General features: G+C 39.7%; 2 protein-coding genes across 4 annotated transcripts in view; one reads left to right on the forward strand and one right to left on the reverse strand.

The window, feature by feature from the left end:
- The window catches only part of LOC135489187 (M-phase inducer phosphatase-like), a 31,499-nt gene extending 24,098 nt beyond the window's left edge, over positions 1-7,401 (reverse strand). Inside the window, exons 1-4 of one of the 3 annotated variants that reach the window (XM_064774414.1) lie at positions 7,384-7,401; positions 5,957-6,573; positions 4,322-4,425; positions 3,656-3,716 (exon numbers count right to left, since the gene is read on the reverse strand). In XM_064774414.1, the coding sequence (XP_064630484.1) occupies positions 3,656-3,716; positions 4,322-4,425; positions 5,957-6,264 (473 nt within the window). In that variant the 5' untranslated portion in view covers positions 6,265-6,573; positions 7,384-7,401. Of the gene's footprint in view, positions 1-3,655; positions 3,717-4,321; positions 4,426-5,956; positions 6,574-7,129 lie in introns of all 3 variants that reach the window. The other 2 variants (XM_064774413.1, XM_064774412.1) reach the window with 2 other exon arrangements.
- A 742-nt stretch (positions 7,402-8,143) lies between these two features.
- Positions 8,144-13,655, forward strand: LOC135489284 (uncharacterized). Its single transcript, XM_064774571.1, has 7 exons — positions 8,144-8,282; positions 8,901-9,083; positions 9,883-10,056; positions 10,228-10,425; positions 10,800-11,057; positions 11,370-11,475; positions 11,939-13,655. The coding sequence occupies exons 1-7, from the start codon at positions 8,182-8,184 to the stop codon at positions 12,122-12,124; spliced, it is 1,206 nt and encodes a 401-aa protein (XP_064630641.1). The 5' UTR covers positions 8,144-8,181; the 3' UTR covers positions 12,125-13,655.
- The last annotated feature ends 5,159 nt before the right edge of the window (positions 13,656-18,814 follow it).

Raw genomic sequence — 18,814 nt, forward strand, 5'->3', positions numbered from 1 at the left:
CATACTGAGAGGACGACTGACAGTCAACCATCACGAAATCCTAAAGGCAACATGATCATTGAGAACGCCAGCAGCAAAATAATTACTAAAGGGAGGTAATTAGCACAGACGCCACCCATCGCACATCTGTTTAGCTCTCCACAGTCCCTGAACATTGTGGTCAGAGGACGGGTCACCTCGAAGGTCAATTTGACCTATTCTACACACGAGGTAACATGCATCAATGAAAGGTTTGATGCATTCTGATGGTGAACACTGAAATGATTTAAAATTTAGATGGAAGATGAGAAAACTTTGACTATAGTTTCATTTTGGCTTAATCACAGTGTACATTTATGCGTATGAAAGTCTTGCAAAGTTGATGAAGTGACATTTTGGTTTCATCTTAAGTTCTTTGTACCTTCTTGAACTTCAAACAATATCATAACAGAGGTAATCAAAGTGAACTTAGGGTGAAAAATGGACTGGGAAGTGGTCGCAGCCAGTTCACCCAGAGGTGAATACCACTTAATCACCCATGGGCAAAATTTGGCGGAGGAAGGGAGGCATGAAATTTTAAGATTCAATATAATCTTAAATGCAAATCCTGGAGGCTGGCCGATTGTTCATATCATAGGGGGCCTTTTCAGGCTTAGGAATATTTATAAATACTCTGGAAGAATGGGTGAAGTGTGACAAGAAGTTAGCACTTGAAACAAGTGAAAGGTTCTCCAACATTGTGGTGGGACTCTTCCTTGAGAGACACGCAGGAAAGTTTTCTTGATCAGGAGTCTTGGTTCTGGACAGAATGACTGGGACTGAGAGTTCAGTTGTTGCACTGTAAACTCTCTCACTCACTCTCTGTATGACCTCGGGCAAGTCGCTTGTCCTTGGCGGCAATTTCTTTCTGATCCTCAAACCTGACAGGAAGTGAGATAATTCAGGTCATCTTTGAGGAGCTGATCTGCTGAAGAGCTACAAATCCTCATCTTTTGACTTGAGATCTTGATCTGCTGAATCCCTTATAAGTTCAGTCCAGCTAAACCCATATTATTTTAAACAATTCTTTCAAGCACAGGTGGGCTTTTGACTAAAAGTCAAGCATGAAATGCTTTTAGTACATAAGACTAAACGAAGGCCGTTATTAGATTAAGGCATGTGCTGGTATTTTACTGGTTTTGATAAGTTCAGCTGGCAGTATACATGCAACCCATTGCTGATCTGATTTATCATATTTAAGGGGTCAAACACGGCCAAGGGCCCAAATGGAACTTAATTCGTGCAAATTTCGAAGCAGCTGTACAAGTATTTAAACATGCCTCCCTGGCCTTGTGACCCCAGATCCCAGTGCAAGGGTAGGCCAGGCTATTCAACCCACACGCCATAAGTGGGGTGCATTGTCCCCGAAACCAGGGCTTGGGGCGGCCGCATTGTTATGAAGATGTGGTCTCGTGCTCCAGCTGCTGCCCTGTTGTAACCATGGACGCGGAGACATTGTCATGGTAATGGATGTAACAATATTCAAGTCTGTGACGGCATTCAGGCCGGGCCAGCTGATTAGGGTGGGATGAGGCCGCAGAGCTATGATCAAGATGTTGGCCCCTATCGGTATACAGAATCCTCATCATTCACGTTCGTGAATTAACAGGAATAATTTCTTTAGAAATTAGGACAATGTGTGATTCTTGTCGTTTGTGAGGCGCGAGTTGAGGTCACCGTTTTCTCAGGTCACTTTTTCACGTGGAGCCATGCGCAGGAAGTGTGCAGTCCTTTTGACATGCATGTTGCCGCCACCCCGCTATTTTTGAATGAATTGGAACTACTGCAATATTTTTCAAATATTCACCTGGGAATTTTTTCTTCAAAGAGAATCGCATGACCGAATTCTGCTGTTTGAAAATTTTTCAAAAGAAAGAAAATATAAAAGAACTATAAAATGATAGCTCAGATTCAGGGATAAGGGCTCTATTTTTCATGAAATTTCATGCCCAGAAGCAGAGAAATCAAGAAGATTGGAGGGTTCTTATCTGGTTGATTAGAAAGATACTGCACTCAAAGCAATATAAAGATGATGAAATGGTTGAGATATATGAGTGACGGCATCCTTGATAAATTCCAAATGCAAAATATTTAAGGATTTATGAAATGTACCGTATCCAAATACCAAAGTTCCAAAGTTCTTTGAAGAATGGTGGAGCAGTGGAGGAGTGTCCAAGTTGCAGCACACAATACGTTTTTGATCTAAAGTATCAGAACATGAGTGCAAATTCAAATATATAAAGTCATCACCTACGGAAGAGCTATTCAACACTTTCCCAAACATGGACACATTTTCATGCTGCGGGGTTGAAACATGGACACACATCACAAGGTGAATAGCAAACATGGAAAAATGGAGACCAACAAGCAGAAGGTCCCGTTACCAAATATGGTATCAGATACATTACAATACACTCACTGCAACCGGTTGGGAGAATGCCGCAGGATGTATTGTGCACTGTGATGGAAATATCATATCGAAACTTGACATCAGCCCAAGTTTACAGAGTGAATTTGAGGGATTCAGGAAAAGGAAAATGTCTTTGGCGAATCTTAGGCCGAAGACGAGCGAGTCAAACTGGTCCTTAACACCATTAAATACATTGGTAGTTAGATGTCTTGGCACAAACTTTTTGTCAAGCAGGTCAGAAAATATGTATTGAAGCAGAATTAGCAGGAAATGATGCAGGGTGGTACGAGTATGTATGGTTTCTGTATAGAGTGTGGCTATTAAGTGAGATATCACAAATATCTGTACTGGCCTCTCCGAAGAAAAACAGCCAGAATACGTTCCAGCAGAATTCACAACTGAATGGGCACACAGGAGAACGCTTCTGAATCGTCTGCTGCAAAATATCAGCAACATTTCCCAATTCATCAGAAGGACAGAAGACATGCAAGGTCAAAAAGAGAACAAACCTTCTTAGCTTTTCAGCGTGAATATCAGACATATCTCCCAAATGATGAGACTTGTTGTTTGGTTTTTGGAGGGAAAGAAATCGGATGAGAATGTTCAGTGTCCTATTATTAGTAAACATGCCAAAACTTCTGACCTTCTCAGTCTCGAAAAAGTTCTGTACAAAAATATTCAACAAAACACAAAAGAATTCAGAAGTTATGCAACCATAGGGCTGATAAAAACGGCGCAGAAAATATGCAAAGAAAACTAAAAAGAAAGCATTACATAACTGTTGAATACAGCAACTAAATCAGGAAAAGTTGTGCAATTTTTTTTCAAAGGAGATGACCAGACAACAGAATGGCTCTCATCTGATCAACAATGGGATTGTCAAAAAGAGATCTTGCTTTGAAAAACTGCTGGAATAACTCAAAAGAAGAAAAGGTCATGCTATATAGAGGCTGGCAACAGTTGAGAATCTGAGACCCGTTGAGAATTCACCAGTTGGATAAAAGATGTTATTTTCTGTTGGAAACTTGTTAAGTTGATGAAAGCAATGAACAGGCAGGGGTCAAAATTGTGTTGCCAATGGTTGCAGTTATTTTCACCACCATCAGATTTGGCACTCAAAAACGAATCAGTTAATAGGAAAAGACGGGCTTTCAATCATCCCAAATAGGTTTGAAATTGTTCTAGTTTTGAAAGTTTTGAAAGAGAGGTACGTTTGTGATAACTTACTTCTTTTCTAGATTAACGTCATCAACTGGACTGAGAGGTGAAGGTGAATCAAGGCAAATTCCTGAAAAACAAATGGAAGAGAAACTGAAGCATTTCAAAAAGATACTGAAACCGTCTAAAAAGACGAAAATAAAGCCTTACAATTACAAAATTCCGACATTACTGTGTATAATTTGAAACTCTTGATTAAAAGTGTCTAATGGGAGGAAGGAATTCAAATTTTAGAGTACTCTATTCCCATTGATGTGCCAATATTACTGCTATACTTCAAGCCAGATTTAAGGCAAGCCTGACATAAAAGTGTGTTGCATAAAGAACTTGATCCACTCTCTAAATAAAAGTGATAGAATAGGACCCCACTGAAGAAACATGAGGAAATAGCCAAAGTTAAGCCAAGAATTTTAATCCTTTTAAGGTCAATTTATGCCTTTTAATGGGACAGGATTACATACATCTGGTGACAGGCACATTTTAAGTTGCAACTAAACTGTTTGCCTTGTTCCTAAGGTTAGGTTTGCAATTTGGGTGCCTTTCAAAAATATTACTACGGCTGGTTTAACAAAATAGCAAATCTTCATTATTTGCAAAATTGTGCCAAAATAAAATGCCAACAAAAATTTGGCAGTTCACAGTACTGGAAGTTTATGCCATTGGTCATATACCTACCATGATCACTGATTGAGAAGTGTTTCTTCTCTCCAAGTGGTTTGAATGAGGTTGGTGAGCCCAGACTTGCCAAGGTCAACCGCCGCTTGGGTGTATCAAAGTCGCTGAAGGAAAATGAAAATTAGGATAATTTCATACATGACTCAAGTTGAAGACACAATTCACGTTCATTATGACATTGACAACATCCCCTAATGATACTATATTTATCATTCTTCCATTCAAATTAAAAACAAAAATTATTTTTTCTCATTCAAATAAAAACAAATGTTTAGCCCCCAGATCATGGCAATTATTTCTTACATAATTCTTTTCATAATCACTAAATGATGTGCCCAGGATATTTTTTTCACTAAGTAAATTTACAGCGCTAAAAATATGTTTTGTCCACTCAATCTAATGATACTAACTAAATAAACTTCTTGTCAATAAAACAAACTTCCAAGTTCAAATATCATTTGATAAGATAACCAAACTGTCATGTCATCTCCTGGTCACCAAGCAAGGATAGATCTTCATGCACAACTTTTAATTAGAATATCATGCTAACTTTTATGATTTTGGTCAAACCTCTGGGTTAAAATGAATTATAAAACCACCCATTGAAATGTCTCCAGGCGATCTATTATCCATCAGTATCGAACTCAATGGTGTCATGACATCTACAGAATGGTGGATGGGATTCAACAATTCGATACTCCCACGCATCAGTGAACAGCCAACAGTGGCAGGTGCATTAAAATTTGACCAGATTTTGAAAGCTCTCACAAACTTTTCACATGGTTAAGACTTTAGAAATTGTTTGTAGGGATTCAAATTTCATAAAAGCAATTTGAAATCTTCTGTAGTTTTTGTTATATTATGCATGCAGAAACATGCACAACTTACTAAAACTCCATGCAATCAGAAACCAGCGTATTTACAGCAATAGAAGTAAAGCTGTTAAAAGAAAATAAGTCAATAAACCAGTTGCAAAAGTACACATTTGTATCAAAATCAAAACAAATAAAAAGTTGCTTGTGGACACACCAATTAGCACAGTGAGGATCCCCCCCCCCCTTGTACATTCGGAGACCTCCGAAAGCAGAATTGGTGAGGGAAATTTCCGGTTGTACTGTAAAACAACAAATCTCCATCACCCAATCCAGAGCAAATTCTCGGAGATTTCCGGTCACATTTGCTTTCGGAAAAAAGGGCAGACGATAAATACTTCAAAATCAGTTGTGTAAAGGATCTAGACAACTCCATCATTTTTATCCTGAATTTCGCTAAACACTGAAGATTCTCTGCCAATCCAATGAGATCCAAGTTCATGTCCTCTTGGTTGCTTTTGAATGAATGAGGGCATTTTATGTGATAGGGAAAATTATAAGGCCTAGGAAGCCATCACATTCCACAAGAAAGGGAATACAATACATCACAGCCATCCAAGAGTGAAGCCAAGCTATCAGGACTTCTATTGCAACTAAGAGAATCCATGCAAAATGTCGATCATGCTTCAAGCAGTAAATGGATTCATGATAAAATTGAAGGGCAATGCCTGCATTAAGCTGAAAATGGTTCACAAACACAAAAATGGCAAATATTATTAAGGATGAGGAATAAGGTTAATAAAATTAGGTGTGTTATACTTACTTTCCAGTGTTCAGCTGGTTTAGATTGAGTGCAAGGTTTGTCACAGGGGAATAAACATTCTGAACGAAGTCCTTGGAAGACGTTACTGCAGGAGATAATGTCAAGTTGTCCATGGTGTTACTGGTAGAGGTCTGTTGCCGAGGTTGTAAGTTAAGTGCACTGCTCAAATCAAGACGAAAGTTAGGTCGTTTCTGCTGGGAGGATGTTGGGCTCTGAGATTTTAAAGGTGGTGAACCTTTGCCACTGCAGGTGTCATGACGAGTCCAGAATAACTGATCACCAAAACTGCATGTGGGCCGGTCCTCCATCCTAAATGTTGATTGTCAAACTTGAGGATCAAAGAGACACTTGTGCACTGACAGTAGACAAAACCAGTGTCACATCTATTGCGATGCAATTTGGATGGTTAACACACAAGCAATTTAATTGTCTTTTAATCCAATCTGCCAAACAAGGTGTGAAGATGTGAAAGTGGATCGCAATAAACAACTAATTATTGGGTTGAACACGAAAGTGCTGTGGGATGAAGTTATCTTCCAGCTGTGCTTCAAGGTCCGTCACAGATGTGCTTGGTGGTGGAGGTGATGAAAATCGTCTTGACTATAAAGGATGTGTACCTAAAAAACATAGTGATATCCAATAAATCTATATTCCATGAATGAAAATATGCCGGGAGAAGAACAGCACACGTTGCTGGTCACTGTTATCTTTCTTCCAATGTATCATGTAGTCAGGACATAGCAGTGATACTGATAGCGATAGCCCTACTCCTATTTTTTAAAGAAAAGGATTGTTATTAAATAAATAACATATCAGATCATCACTAACATTCTCGTATAAAAGTAAGGTTAGCTACATAGGCCTACATATTTGAAGATGATAATGACTATTCACATGATAGAGTAGACCATTTGGCATTGGTTGGTGTCATGACTGAATGAAATGAACAACAGTGAAGCCCAGTTGTTGTCCTTCAAAAACCTACATTTTTTGAGACTTATATTTAATATTAATATTAACAACTTTCATTCAAGTCAAGTGTGTGTGTGGCCACCCTAATTGGCCTAAAAGAAACCCAAGATCGATTTAAATCAGTTAGCGCGTAATTGCCACAAAATAGTAGTGGTCACAGTTCACTGAGCCTGAGCTGGGCTAGGCAAGGATGAAACTTACTGCCAAGACCCACACACGTGAAATAGAAGCCTATAGGCTAGTCCTAGAAAATCGAATGGATCGGAAATCGGACACTCTTTGGTAGGATGTTTTTGGAGCGTTTTCCTCCTAAAGGCCGATCAGACAGTATGTTTGGCGTATCTTGCACTCACAGCATCACATGCACAAGTTCCACGACCTTCGCTTGCCCTAACACCACGAGAAAATTGATAAATTTAGCACATTGTTCACCAGCCATTCATTTGAAAAATTACATTTTCGCCCCAATCCGCAATTTCCCTGAAGTTCTGATGTTCACCAAATTTGTGGGGGAAATCAAACATGGCCGTTCGTCGGTGCAAATGACGTCATGGCATGGAATTCCGTTCATTATCGTGTCAGTATATCTCAAGATCATACTTTCGTGTTGTTGTTTACGTTTTGGACTAGTTCCGAAGGCTTGGCTTAGGCTTGTGAATTGGAAATTTGTATAAAAAAACCAAATTTCTCACTCGGCAGCCTGGTTTATATCAGCACCGATAGCGGCGCTCAGGTCATATTATCCGACTTGGATCTAAAAATAGATTTTTTGAGAAAAAACTTTCCCCAACAAAATTGGTGGACATCGGAACTTTAGGCAAATTGCCCCCAATCCGAGAATCGCATTTACGCATGCGTGAAAATCAAATGTCAACTTCCGTAACAGGTTTATTTTCCGAATTAATGATATTCGGATTTTCTTTCCATAAAATTCCAGTAGTATCTGCTTCATATAAGGTTTGAAGGCTTCTTCATCAACTTATATGCATTTTGTTCGACTGGAAAGCTTTTTACAGTTTTGGCTTTGTTTACATTTTTCTTATGAATATTCATGATGTAAACTTTCTTCCAGGTTTAAAATTGCACGCACTTTGTAATCCATTACACGCAGTAATATTTACTAGTAACGAGGCTACCAGGGAAATTATTTGGCGCGAACTGCCAAATGTAAAATTTGCCGGGAAATCAATGTTAGTCTCAGTGACCAAAGTGAAACAGTTCGATCACCACCGATTTTGCCACCAAGCCTCAAAATGATCAGAATACGTTCTGAAAATCACTCAAGAAACGACCGAGAACGAAGACAAAGAAGATCTCGTATTTCGGAACCAGATTCACCTACAAATGACTGCAGGTTGTTCGTTTATTCCGATTCTTTATTCTCCGTTTTTGAGAACGCGCCAATAAACAATCAATCAATGGAATGTGTTGTGCGTCTACATACATTATGTGTTGTATTTCTATTAAGTTTAGGCCTGATGCATGATTTATCTGTTCATTTTCATGGATGCATTACGATTTTTGAGGTCTCACTCTCAGTCTGAGTGAGTGCGAATATTAAAAGTAAAGCCAAAAGCAAAAAGAGCAACAATGCCAACGTTGGGCGATTATTTACTCGACGTACTGACTGTATCGCCACTTCTGAAGTTCTGCGTTAGGTATTTAGGCCTATATTGCCATTTCATACGTCATGATGTTAATTCCCATTAAAAAGTGGCGATAAAACACACACTCTTGACTAATTAGCACGACTCCGTCACTGGCGTCAGTGCCACAATATTGCGCAACAATAGTCTTGACTTGGCACTCTGCTTTAGTGGCATTATGGATGTGGACAGGTGATAGTGGGGCAACGTTTCTCTAATTGGGTCTAGCTGATCAGTGTTCATTGGTGCATCCCGCCCGGCATCTTTGATGGCCTATTCTTTAACAATTCTGAATTTCTTTTTCATGCTCCTCCCTTCCATTTCAGTCACTCAGAAAGATATGAAAAACGTGGCAACCTCAGTCCGTTGCGGAGCCCTCTGCGTGAAGATAGGATGCATCACAATAGATCGCCACGGTATGGGTGTGAAGACATGAAACACAAACACCATGACGTGAAAGATCTCAGGGACAAGATCAACAGAGGTAGCAGGCGCAGAGAACAATTTAGGTACAAAATAATACAAGTCATCAATTATACCCCTGAGGCTCAATTGTAAATTCAGGTAAACTTGGAAATAAAATCTACTGACTTGATTAATGATTTGTAATTTCAAAGATTTTTTTTTGTGAGCCAAACTTTCAAACTGCATAAAAACAAAGACATTAAAATCCTCCAGTCTTCATTAAAAATAATACTTCAACTGCAGGATGACATTGACAATGACATAAACAATCATCGTCAAGGGTGAAACTTCTGATTTATTTTTTAGGCAGCTTGGGTCAAACATTCAAAGACCAGCATTCAATCTTTAATCAGATGACCTCCAATTGCCCTGCATTGTTTTTATTTGGCTCATTCTGACATCCAGTTTATCTGTCAGATCATATCAGATTAAAGGTCTGCCAGTGAGGTAATTACCTGGGTAATTGTACAAATTGCTGCCTTTTCAAATATTTTGTTTATTGTGGAAGAGGCAGCCTATGAAGAAGTATTGCAATGACCAGGGGGTTAAATGTGATGATCCAGGATTTGAACAACAATCTTGTTCATCAGGAGGTTTTCCTCATTCTGTAATTTATCTTCTAAGTTTTATTCTCATATTCTTTATCTTATCTACTTGCTTGCTCATATTTGTTCATTATTGCAGAAAAAATATCAATATAACAGCTTGAAATATTTAAAAATCTTCTTTCCTCCTTTTCTTATATAATATAATAATTTAATAATTTCCTGATGGAATTGACGATGACACCCTTTCATTATTTCTTTGCCATCATTCTGTAAAATTGGTATTTTAATTTTTCAGCGATTCCGACAAAACAAGTGGTCACCGAGAAAACAGGAACACCAGGCGCGGTCATAGAAATCAAGAAAACAATGGTCCTGACAAGAATGGGAAACAAAAGGATGGCGGCAGACGAGTTGAGAAAACACCGAAATTTGGCAAGGAAGATTTCCCACCATTGGCTCCAAAACAGTTGTAAGTTTGTGAATTTCGAACAGGGGCAATATAATGGTGTTTTTGGACTATTTTTCCACACTAATTTCAGAATTCTTATGAAACCAAGGAAATAACGCATTATGTGATTTATAATCAGCTACAGCAACTTGTTTATGTTTATGTTTATTTTCAAATATTCTTTCATCTTAGGAATTCTATAAGTGAGGATCGAGTTGTTGACGTCGTTGATTCGTGCTGCTGGCACCTGAACACTGGTCTGTCGAAGCCCACGGACTGGAGTGAGCAGGTCGAGCAATTTGAAGAGCAGGAGGAAAAAGCCCAAAGAGACTTGAGGAAGTTTAGAAGGAAGCTGACATTGTCTGAAAGCAGTGATGGCAGTCAGAAGAGGTAGGTTTCAGATGCTAGTTTTGATATGATTGTTAAACTACAGTTACAACCAGCCACTGGAATGTCCATAAAGCCCACTTCAGATCAGATTTTGGAGCTCCATTCCAAAATTGAATTGTTTGCTTTGCTTAGAATGATCCAGTTGTCCAAATTGTGATGATAGATATTGAATTGATGCCTTAATTCTTTCCTTGGCAACCTTGAAATTCTTTGTAATGATGCTGAGGTCTTGAGCATGCATGAAAAAACAAATTTCCAAGGCCTGGAAAGAGATCGGCAACACTTGAACCTGTCAAATCAAGTTTAGATAGGTGTACTAAAATGAATCGATCACAAATGCACCTGGCTCTAACAAATAGCATCTTGTTTTCCAGTGGGAAAAAAATTGTATATGAAGAAGATCCAGGTGTGCTCGTACGCAGACAGAAACAGATTGACTTCGGTAAAAACACGCTTGGATATGACAGATATATGTCATTGATGCCAAAACATCTCCGATTAAAGGGTCAGCCACGTACCCCTGATAAATTCGGCAAGGTCAGCAGACGATCGTTCGATGCTCAAGTGAGAATTTGGAGGCGGAAGTTGCATTTTTTCGACCCTGAGGGCCAGGAAAAGTCTGTGGATTCAAAGTAAGGGATACCTGTGGTTTTGATAAAATGACTTTGCTGTTTGAGAAATTATGACACAGTTGGCCAAACTTGACCCCTAATTATCAGCTTTGCAATCTCAGTCCTTGTCGTTATCATTTGGAAAGCAGTTTCCCATTCTGATTCGCAACCAAGCCATTCCTCTTTGGATGATAACTTTTATCTTCCATACAGTTCTACATGTACTTGTCGCTAATCTTTGCCCTACCCAATACATACCCAAAGAACTGAAAAATATTTGGACTAGAGAAGTGGAAATCAACACATGTATAAACAAGGGTCCTTTCTTTTTAGGTCTGATGTTCTCTTCAATGATGCTAGTTCAACCACTTCATCTGTGGCCCATGAAGATTCAAGCAGCGGATGCATAAGTGGATGTGTAAGCCAGGAAACTGAAACGGTGAGCCCCCGAATTCTAGTCGCTACATTGAATCTACATTGTAACTCAGCCCCTGCTGCAAGAGTAGCAAGATCAATGTTCAAAACTAACATCAGCACTCACAGGCCTTACGCACTCACAGGCCTTACGGTTGATGTAGAGGGAAACAAATTCAAGATCATTGAGAATTGTCTCAGTGAGTTTGAAGCCCTGCTGTCATCTCCTAAGGCGTAAGGTTCGATTCCCTGTCATAGCAGATGAGAAGGAACCACATTTTTGCTGAGGTTGTCTAGAAAAGTGGATCAGATGTTAAACCAAGTTGCATACATATTCATCTCTTCATTTGTATTCTCATTTTAAAGTTATTTTAAACTTTGCGGGGTGAGATAGTTTGACATGTCTGTTTCATTCACATCATAAACAAGCAGCCCCAAGACTTTGCATAAATTTTAAATTCTCACCAAGCTTTCCCCTCCTTTTTCAGTGGGATGATGTCAAAAAGGAGATGGACGATCGAGCCAATATGTCGGACAACGGATCGGATATTTCCGATGATCTCATGAACTTAGCTTTAACCGAAAGTCTCAAATCCGTGCCAGATTCAAAGTCAGAATTCTTCTCTGGATTCAATCTTGATGCAGACTTGGAGGATGAGGGTTTCGTTTTGTAGAGAAACAAGGACAATGTGTTTCTGTTGTAGAATATTTCCACAGTGTCAATTTGTTTTTATTCAATGGCTACCAGAACTTTTGCAAAGAATTGTTCATCTACCACTTGTCATTTTTTACTAGGAATGTAGTTTGCAATGACTTGTTTGGAGAGTGGTTCCAATGCCTTTCGCTGTGTTGAAGTTTCATGAAATGAGGGAAGGTAGAGTTTATCTTGGCTAGTTTCTTCACTCTCAAATTTCAAGTTGCATTTAAGTGATCAGCCAGGTGGCTTAGACTTTCTGGTTTGAACACAATACAAAGTATCGATAAAGATTTTTGTCTTTATTAATTTTGTTTCGATGATGATATTGATGATGTTCCTGACTTCTCTCAGGGATAGATTTGTTTCTGGAAAAGCAACTTCAAATCATTATAATTTCTATAATACTAGCATTGAGAATAGTTGCTGTAGAGATGTTTTCTGACAGCTAGTTGGCCTATTGTAATCCTGTGAAGGGGTGTGCATGTAATCTATTTCTAAACAAATGTTCTTTTCTTTAGTTATCAAGTAACTTGTGTAGTTAATATGTGTACAGTGGGATAAAGTTACTGCAGAGCTTGCATATTTACTTAGACAACTAAACCATTGTCTTAGATTCTATTTTTATTGATGATGGCATTTATTGGAATTGTTGGCAAAGAGGGGGATTTTGTATTTGGCACCAATGTGCGAGTTGATTTCATTTTGCAAAACCAGTGGCAGGTTCTACTCCTGCTTAAGTGGATCTTATTGGGACCAAATTCTTATAATACGAAAACTGTCAGACAATGTTATATATATCCAAATCATTCTTTGACCTTTAAACTTGGGTTCAGTAACCATTTGCTCATAATATGAATTTAGTTAGTAGCTTTCGCATTGAAAGATTTTTGAAAATAGATAATATAAAAATTTAGGTCTGTAGAGTTGTACATAGAAATTAAATTTTATACTTTCACTCTTCATCGATCGTTATGGGATTGATAGTAAATTTCTGTTTCCATTAGAAAATTCTTGATATCAAATTCCGGTTATTTGTAAGAAAGATCAACATATGGAAATTGGACTTCAGCAATAAGACAAAGCATAATGATATTACATCAGGCGTACTTTTTGGTAGTAATCTGACATCTCTTCTGATATTGCTCTGATCGCAAAAAGGAATGGATGGAGGTATATTTGTCTGAAGTTGATATTCAGTCTGGAAATATGAAGTGAATTTCCGAAAAAAAAAGGTTATTAAAGGCGTTGTTTTATTCTGACTGTCTCAACTGGAGGTCTCAAGTATGATGATCAAAATAGCGTCGTTGGTGCGATGTTGGATACCCCCAGTTTGTCCAGTATGAATTCAGCGAATGACATGATGAAATACTTAAGAGGGCGTGTATACTCTGTTCTCGAGTTTAGGCCTAATCAATGTTTTAAAGCAATGTTCATTCATCTGTACTATTGCAATATTGTGCTGTAGTAATATACGCTTCGTTTGTACTTAATTGATAAATAAAAGTCAATGTTTTATGGTAATTTCTGTGTGGAAATTTGTCATTTTACTGTAAAAGAATCCAGAGATGAAATGGGATGCGCTTTAACACTTTCAGCTTCAGAGATGAAAGGGGGTGCCTTTCAGTTTCACCGCCCAAACCATTTTCAGACCCTGTGACTTGAGAGAAAAAATGCGTGATAGTGATGATTGATACATAATCTGATATTAAAGCGAAATTTTTATATCAATGCTGGTTTGGCAGTAATTCTTCAAAATATCACGGGAAAGAAACTGGGCCTCCGAAAATTCACCCTATATATTCTAGACAGCTTCTTGTTCAAATTGAATGTAGGAGTCAGTTGATTGAAAATACTTTTGTTGTTAAATCTAAAGTGACTGCACCTATATTTAATCAGAGAGTACAAGGAAGGCCTCCCATGGCAACTGACGAGGTTAATAGTGGGGTACACCAAACAAGCCCCTGAGCCTGCCACTGGAGAAACTCTCGTCCACCGTCGTTGATCCTATATGAGAATCATATCTACTGTCGTTTGTGTGGGAAGATGGCTTGTGGCTGTGCTGAACATGTTTTTACTGCTAAAGCAAAGTCAAATTACCTTACTTTCCAAAGGCATGAAAACCAATCACAGTATGAAATTGGCTTAGGCGACAGTAACGCAGTCTCGCGGCAGAAAATAGAACTGAAATCTTCGTCTAAAACTTTCAGTTCAACTTTCTACCGCTAGAAAGCACTACTGTCGCCTAAGCCACTTTCCTCTGAAATTGAGCATGTTTTTAGGCCTTTTGCATGATATTGTTGAATGAATTTTTTTTTTTTGGTATTGCCAAAGACATAATTGAATAATTCTTAGACAAAGAAAACGTCCTCTTCTTCTCGATTTACGTACTTTACTTCAAAAAAGTCAGTTTTAACACTACTGCACAAATATAGAGTGGTCATAAAGTTCCATTTGGATAGAGATTTGACGGACTGATTTGGAAATTCATTCCAACCATGCAACTGTTTCAGAAATGAGAAAAAGCTCCTGGGTGTCATGACATGCATTCAATTATTATTTCACCACAAAGAGCTGCTTCTTTCAGCAGATATGAGACAGCTACCGGGGCGGGGACTATTTCTTTATGGGGCCTTATTGTTCAGCGTCTCCAAGGAATTCTATTTTTAGAGTCCAATGGCGGGGGGGGGGCTTCCCCCCAATGTACTGACTAAAACCTGTCACTTTCAGAGAACGGGGGAGGGGGTTTGGGGGACTCATCCCCCAATGTACTGGCTATATATGTCAGAAGGACGGGGGTTTGGGGGGCTCCCCCATGTCAAACAGTTGTGTGAGTTCACTGGAGATTGCTCTTTACATATTAGGTGGCAGCATAGACCAATGACCTGCAACGCACCTGCTACGTAAGTGGGGTTAACACCATGGATGTAATGCCGTGGTTCACGAGAAGGCGAGGCAACATTATACAGAATGTTGACCCTGAAACCGAAGATGGACCGCCCCAGAAAACGCACGCGGCAGTGCACGAGTTCGTAAAAGAAGCTGCGGCGGGAACATCCTCAGAAGAATGTCTCACTGTTGGTTAGTATGTTTCGCATTCTCTCCTGGTGGCAGGCAAGGGAACTTCCAATCAAGTATCCTATCGTTCTCAGCACTGTACAGTAGCTTCTTTACAGCATTATTGCTTTATGATATTGCGAACTTGAGTAACTCTCCTGTTTTCGATTTCTTTTTTGCAGAGGCTCGTCCAACATCTAAACTGAGAAAAGCCTGGAACTTGGTGTGCGGTTTACAGGAAGAAGAGGATGACATTTCAGAGGAAGACAAATCCAAAATGGAGGAGAAGTTACGGAATTTAGGATCTAGCCGTGATGGAGAATCCAAAATGAAAGACGTTCGTCGACGTCAGTGCAGTGATGGCTTTGGTCTTTGGCGTGTTTCTCTGGGGTTTCTTCTCCTAGGATGAACATGAAAGTATGACCAGCGCCAAGATTTAGGGGCTTTGCGCATACAGTGATAAAACATTGCTTTATACTCAGAGGGTGCTGTATCACACATGAATTGATATCCAGTCAATACCTGATATCATATGCTCCAGGTAGGGTCAGTCGGTGTGGGTCAGGGCGGGTGGTGATCATCATGTTTGATGCTACACTCCTCAACGAACGTTATTTTGTGGTAGGAATAATTGTCCAGGGGGCAAAATTAGTTCCACACCATGCAGGACTTTTTTTGATTATCAATGAAATGTATTTTGATCTCTCTCGTTCGCATATGCATTCTAGTCGGTTCAATGATATTGCATGAAGTGTAAATTTTGCAAGTAATAAATCATACAAATACATGTTTTGAATAGTAATTGCCCTGCAGTTCTTCCGTTTGAACATGTCAATCGCACAGCAACACCACATATATGACTTTTGTCTGGACAGAGACTGCCTGTGGCATTAGAATGGTATTTCTTCAATATGAATACATAACAGTAAAGCAGCATCAACAGTTGAGAAGAGAGGACAAACTAGCACATGAGAATGTTTTTTCTCCAGTATGAATATATTACAGTGAAACATCATCCCCAGTTGATCCTAGGGCACTAACCAGCTGGCAGCATTAGATTGGCAAACGATTCTACAAAAAGTGTAACTTTTATATGTCCCCTCATTACATTGGTGATAATTCATCAAAAATCATTCTCCCTTGTGTGTGTAGATCTGACTTGACTTGATTCTGTCTCCATAGCTTATGGCACATCTGGGACAAGATGCGATGTGGATCTGACTTGATTGTGGCACTATATCTTGGATCACATCCAGGGACTTCACCGTCAGGGTTGTGGCTGTCTTTAAGAGCACAATGTGTTAGTAGCCCCATTCCTGCTCAAGAGACGTCCCAAAAACACAGTTGTGACTAGAAGCAGGCGACGAATATGAGGACAGACATAGAAAGACATCGAGGAGACGAGTCAAAACATACCACAGCAAGGAGTATCTCGTTCCAAAGTTCCCTGCCACACTGGCTGGCTCCTTGAGAGATTGGTCATGTGGACAAGCAGGCGACGAAACTGTGGACAGACTCGAGGAGACAAGTCCCAAGATACCGCCACGAGATCAAGGAGCAACTCGGTTCTTAGTTCCCTGGCACACTGGCTGGCTCATTGAGAGATTGGTCACGGGGATAACAAGCAGGCGACAATAACGGGGACAGACATAGATGGACCTCGAGGAGACAAGTCCCAACATACCACCGCAAGATCAAGAAATAGCTGGGATCTTAGCTTCCCGACACACTGGCTGGCTTCTTAGAGATTGGTAATGTGGACAAGCAGGCGACGAATATGGGGACAGAAAAAGATGGACCAGGACTGTATATAGCAAGGAATATTAAAACGTCTACAACTGGTGCGAGAGAGCTATAGGTTGTGATGATTTCTCCATGTCAGGTCCTTGGTTTTGAAAGCCTTGTCGATCCTTTCTGAGATGTCCTGTACATAGCAAAGCGGACAGCATGTCTCAATGATGCGAGAGGCATCGATTGTGAGGATGTTCACATGTTGAGCCCTTGTTGAACAAGGCACTATGGATATATTTTCTGGACCATACGGCAAAAGATGATGGCAGCTCATGAGCCTTACGAGATGGGGCTTATTCGGGACGAGACAGTCAGACTGCAAGAATAAGTAGAGAGAAACATCAAACGATTGCAACGGTATGCCAACCAGCAGATCCTTTTCAGAGACAATCTGTATAGGAAGGCAACAGTATACACTGGAAAGCTCGGTTGTGACGATGTATTTTTGTTTCTGGCCATGATCCTTTGTAGTCTATACAAACCTTATTCTGTTATTGCAAGGCGAAGGCGCAGATTTCAATCGCATGTCTTACAATTCTGAAAGAGGTAGGTTGTGAAAATGTCTCCATGTCAGTCATTTGAGGCAATACTCCTTCTTTTCTGAGACAGTAAGGTTGCGACAGTACCGAACAATTGTGGCCGAGTAAGATTGTTACAATGTCTTCCTCTCTTGTCCTTCTTTCAATAGGGCTGCGTATTTATATATTTATATATCTTTTCGCCTGGTTTTGATGTAATGACTTTAAAAGATATCATGAAACAATCCCTGAGTAGGCCTATGCACCGCACTACCCCGACCCCGCTTGACAACCCCTAGATGCAGATGTTCTTTCTGGATGTGCTATAAACAATGGCGCCGTGACGGCTCCTATCCCATTTTATGGCTTTCCCATCTGCTGCCGAAGGAAAGCCGATACGGCTCCTATCCCATTTTATAGCTTTCGCATCTGCAACGGAAAGGGAAAATGGACCCGCCCAATGAGGTTTTGGGGGAGGGGGGTAGGGGTGAATGAACTCTCACAAAACAAAAAAAAACAGGGTCATTGCAGCGTTCTTTCCAGAGATATTATCATCTTAAATTCATAGTCAGTTTCATGACCCATACGTGGTTTGTAAAGCCAAAAAACGCCATTTTGAGGGTTGGTTTGTGGACCCAATACCCCGCCAAATTTGAGGACCATATTTGGTTGTTTCCAACCAACGACATCGCGTCATTGCTATCACGTGACGCCCGCACTCCTGCACGCCGTGGACGCAGACGATATACATTTCGGAAACTTTTGACATTTCGTGGTTATTTTTGGTCCTCAAAGACAATTTTTGTCGGGTAAATAACAGAAGTTTTATGTCCGAATTCTTGTTTATGATCTCGTGTCCATAACAGGCCCATTCATTTTCATTTTAGTCAACTTGTTCCCTATTTTTTCCGTCGGAGAAGTTAGCGTGATGTTTTTTTCTCGAAATGCGCAATGCGCCAGTTCGCGTCACATGCTCGGAGCAAAAATCGGCCGCGAAACACCGATCAAATCCTTCATCATCCTTGTGAATTAGCACCAATAATACTTATTTTGAGGTTCTTTGTGAATTTCTACATCTATAGGAACAAATACTGTGAAAAAATATTCGTACGATATCATACAAGGGATTTTTGAAAACGGTAACTTCGAACGACGGCAAGTTCTTGATATAGATGAATACATTGTTTCGCGCAACAGTGATGATGATTTCATGGTCGTTTTCGATCATAAATCAGCCTGGGTTGACAGCTACAAACTTGATAACTAGTAAATATAACTTGTTGTTCGTCATTGTAAGTCGTTCC

Source organism: Lineus longissimus, chromosome 6, assembly GCF_910592395.1.
Source record: "Lineus longissimus chromosome 6, tnLinLong1.2, whole genome shotgun sequence".
NCBI lineage: Eukaryota > Metazoa > Nemertea > Pilidiophora > Heteronemertea > Lineidae > Lineus > Lineus longissimus.

Excerpts from the sequence above, each read along its gene's own strand:
- LOC135489284 (XM_064774571.1), top strand. The coding sequence starts at position 8,182 with ATGATCAGAATACGTTCTGAAAATCACTCAAGAAACGACCGAGAACGA. Across the intron at positions 10,057-10,227 it reads CCATTGGCTCCAAAACAGTT|GAATTCTATAAGTGAGGATC; the intron begins GTAAGTTTGTGA and ends CTTTCATCTTAG. Across the intron at positions 10,426-10,799 it reads AGTGATGGCAGTCAGAAGAG|TGGGAAAAAAATTGTATATG; the intron begins GTAGGTTTCAGA and ends CTTGTTTTCCAG.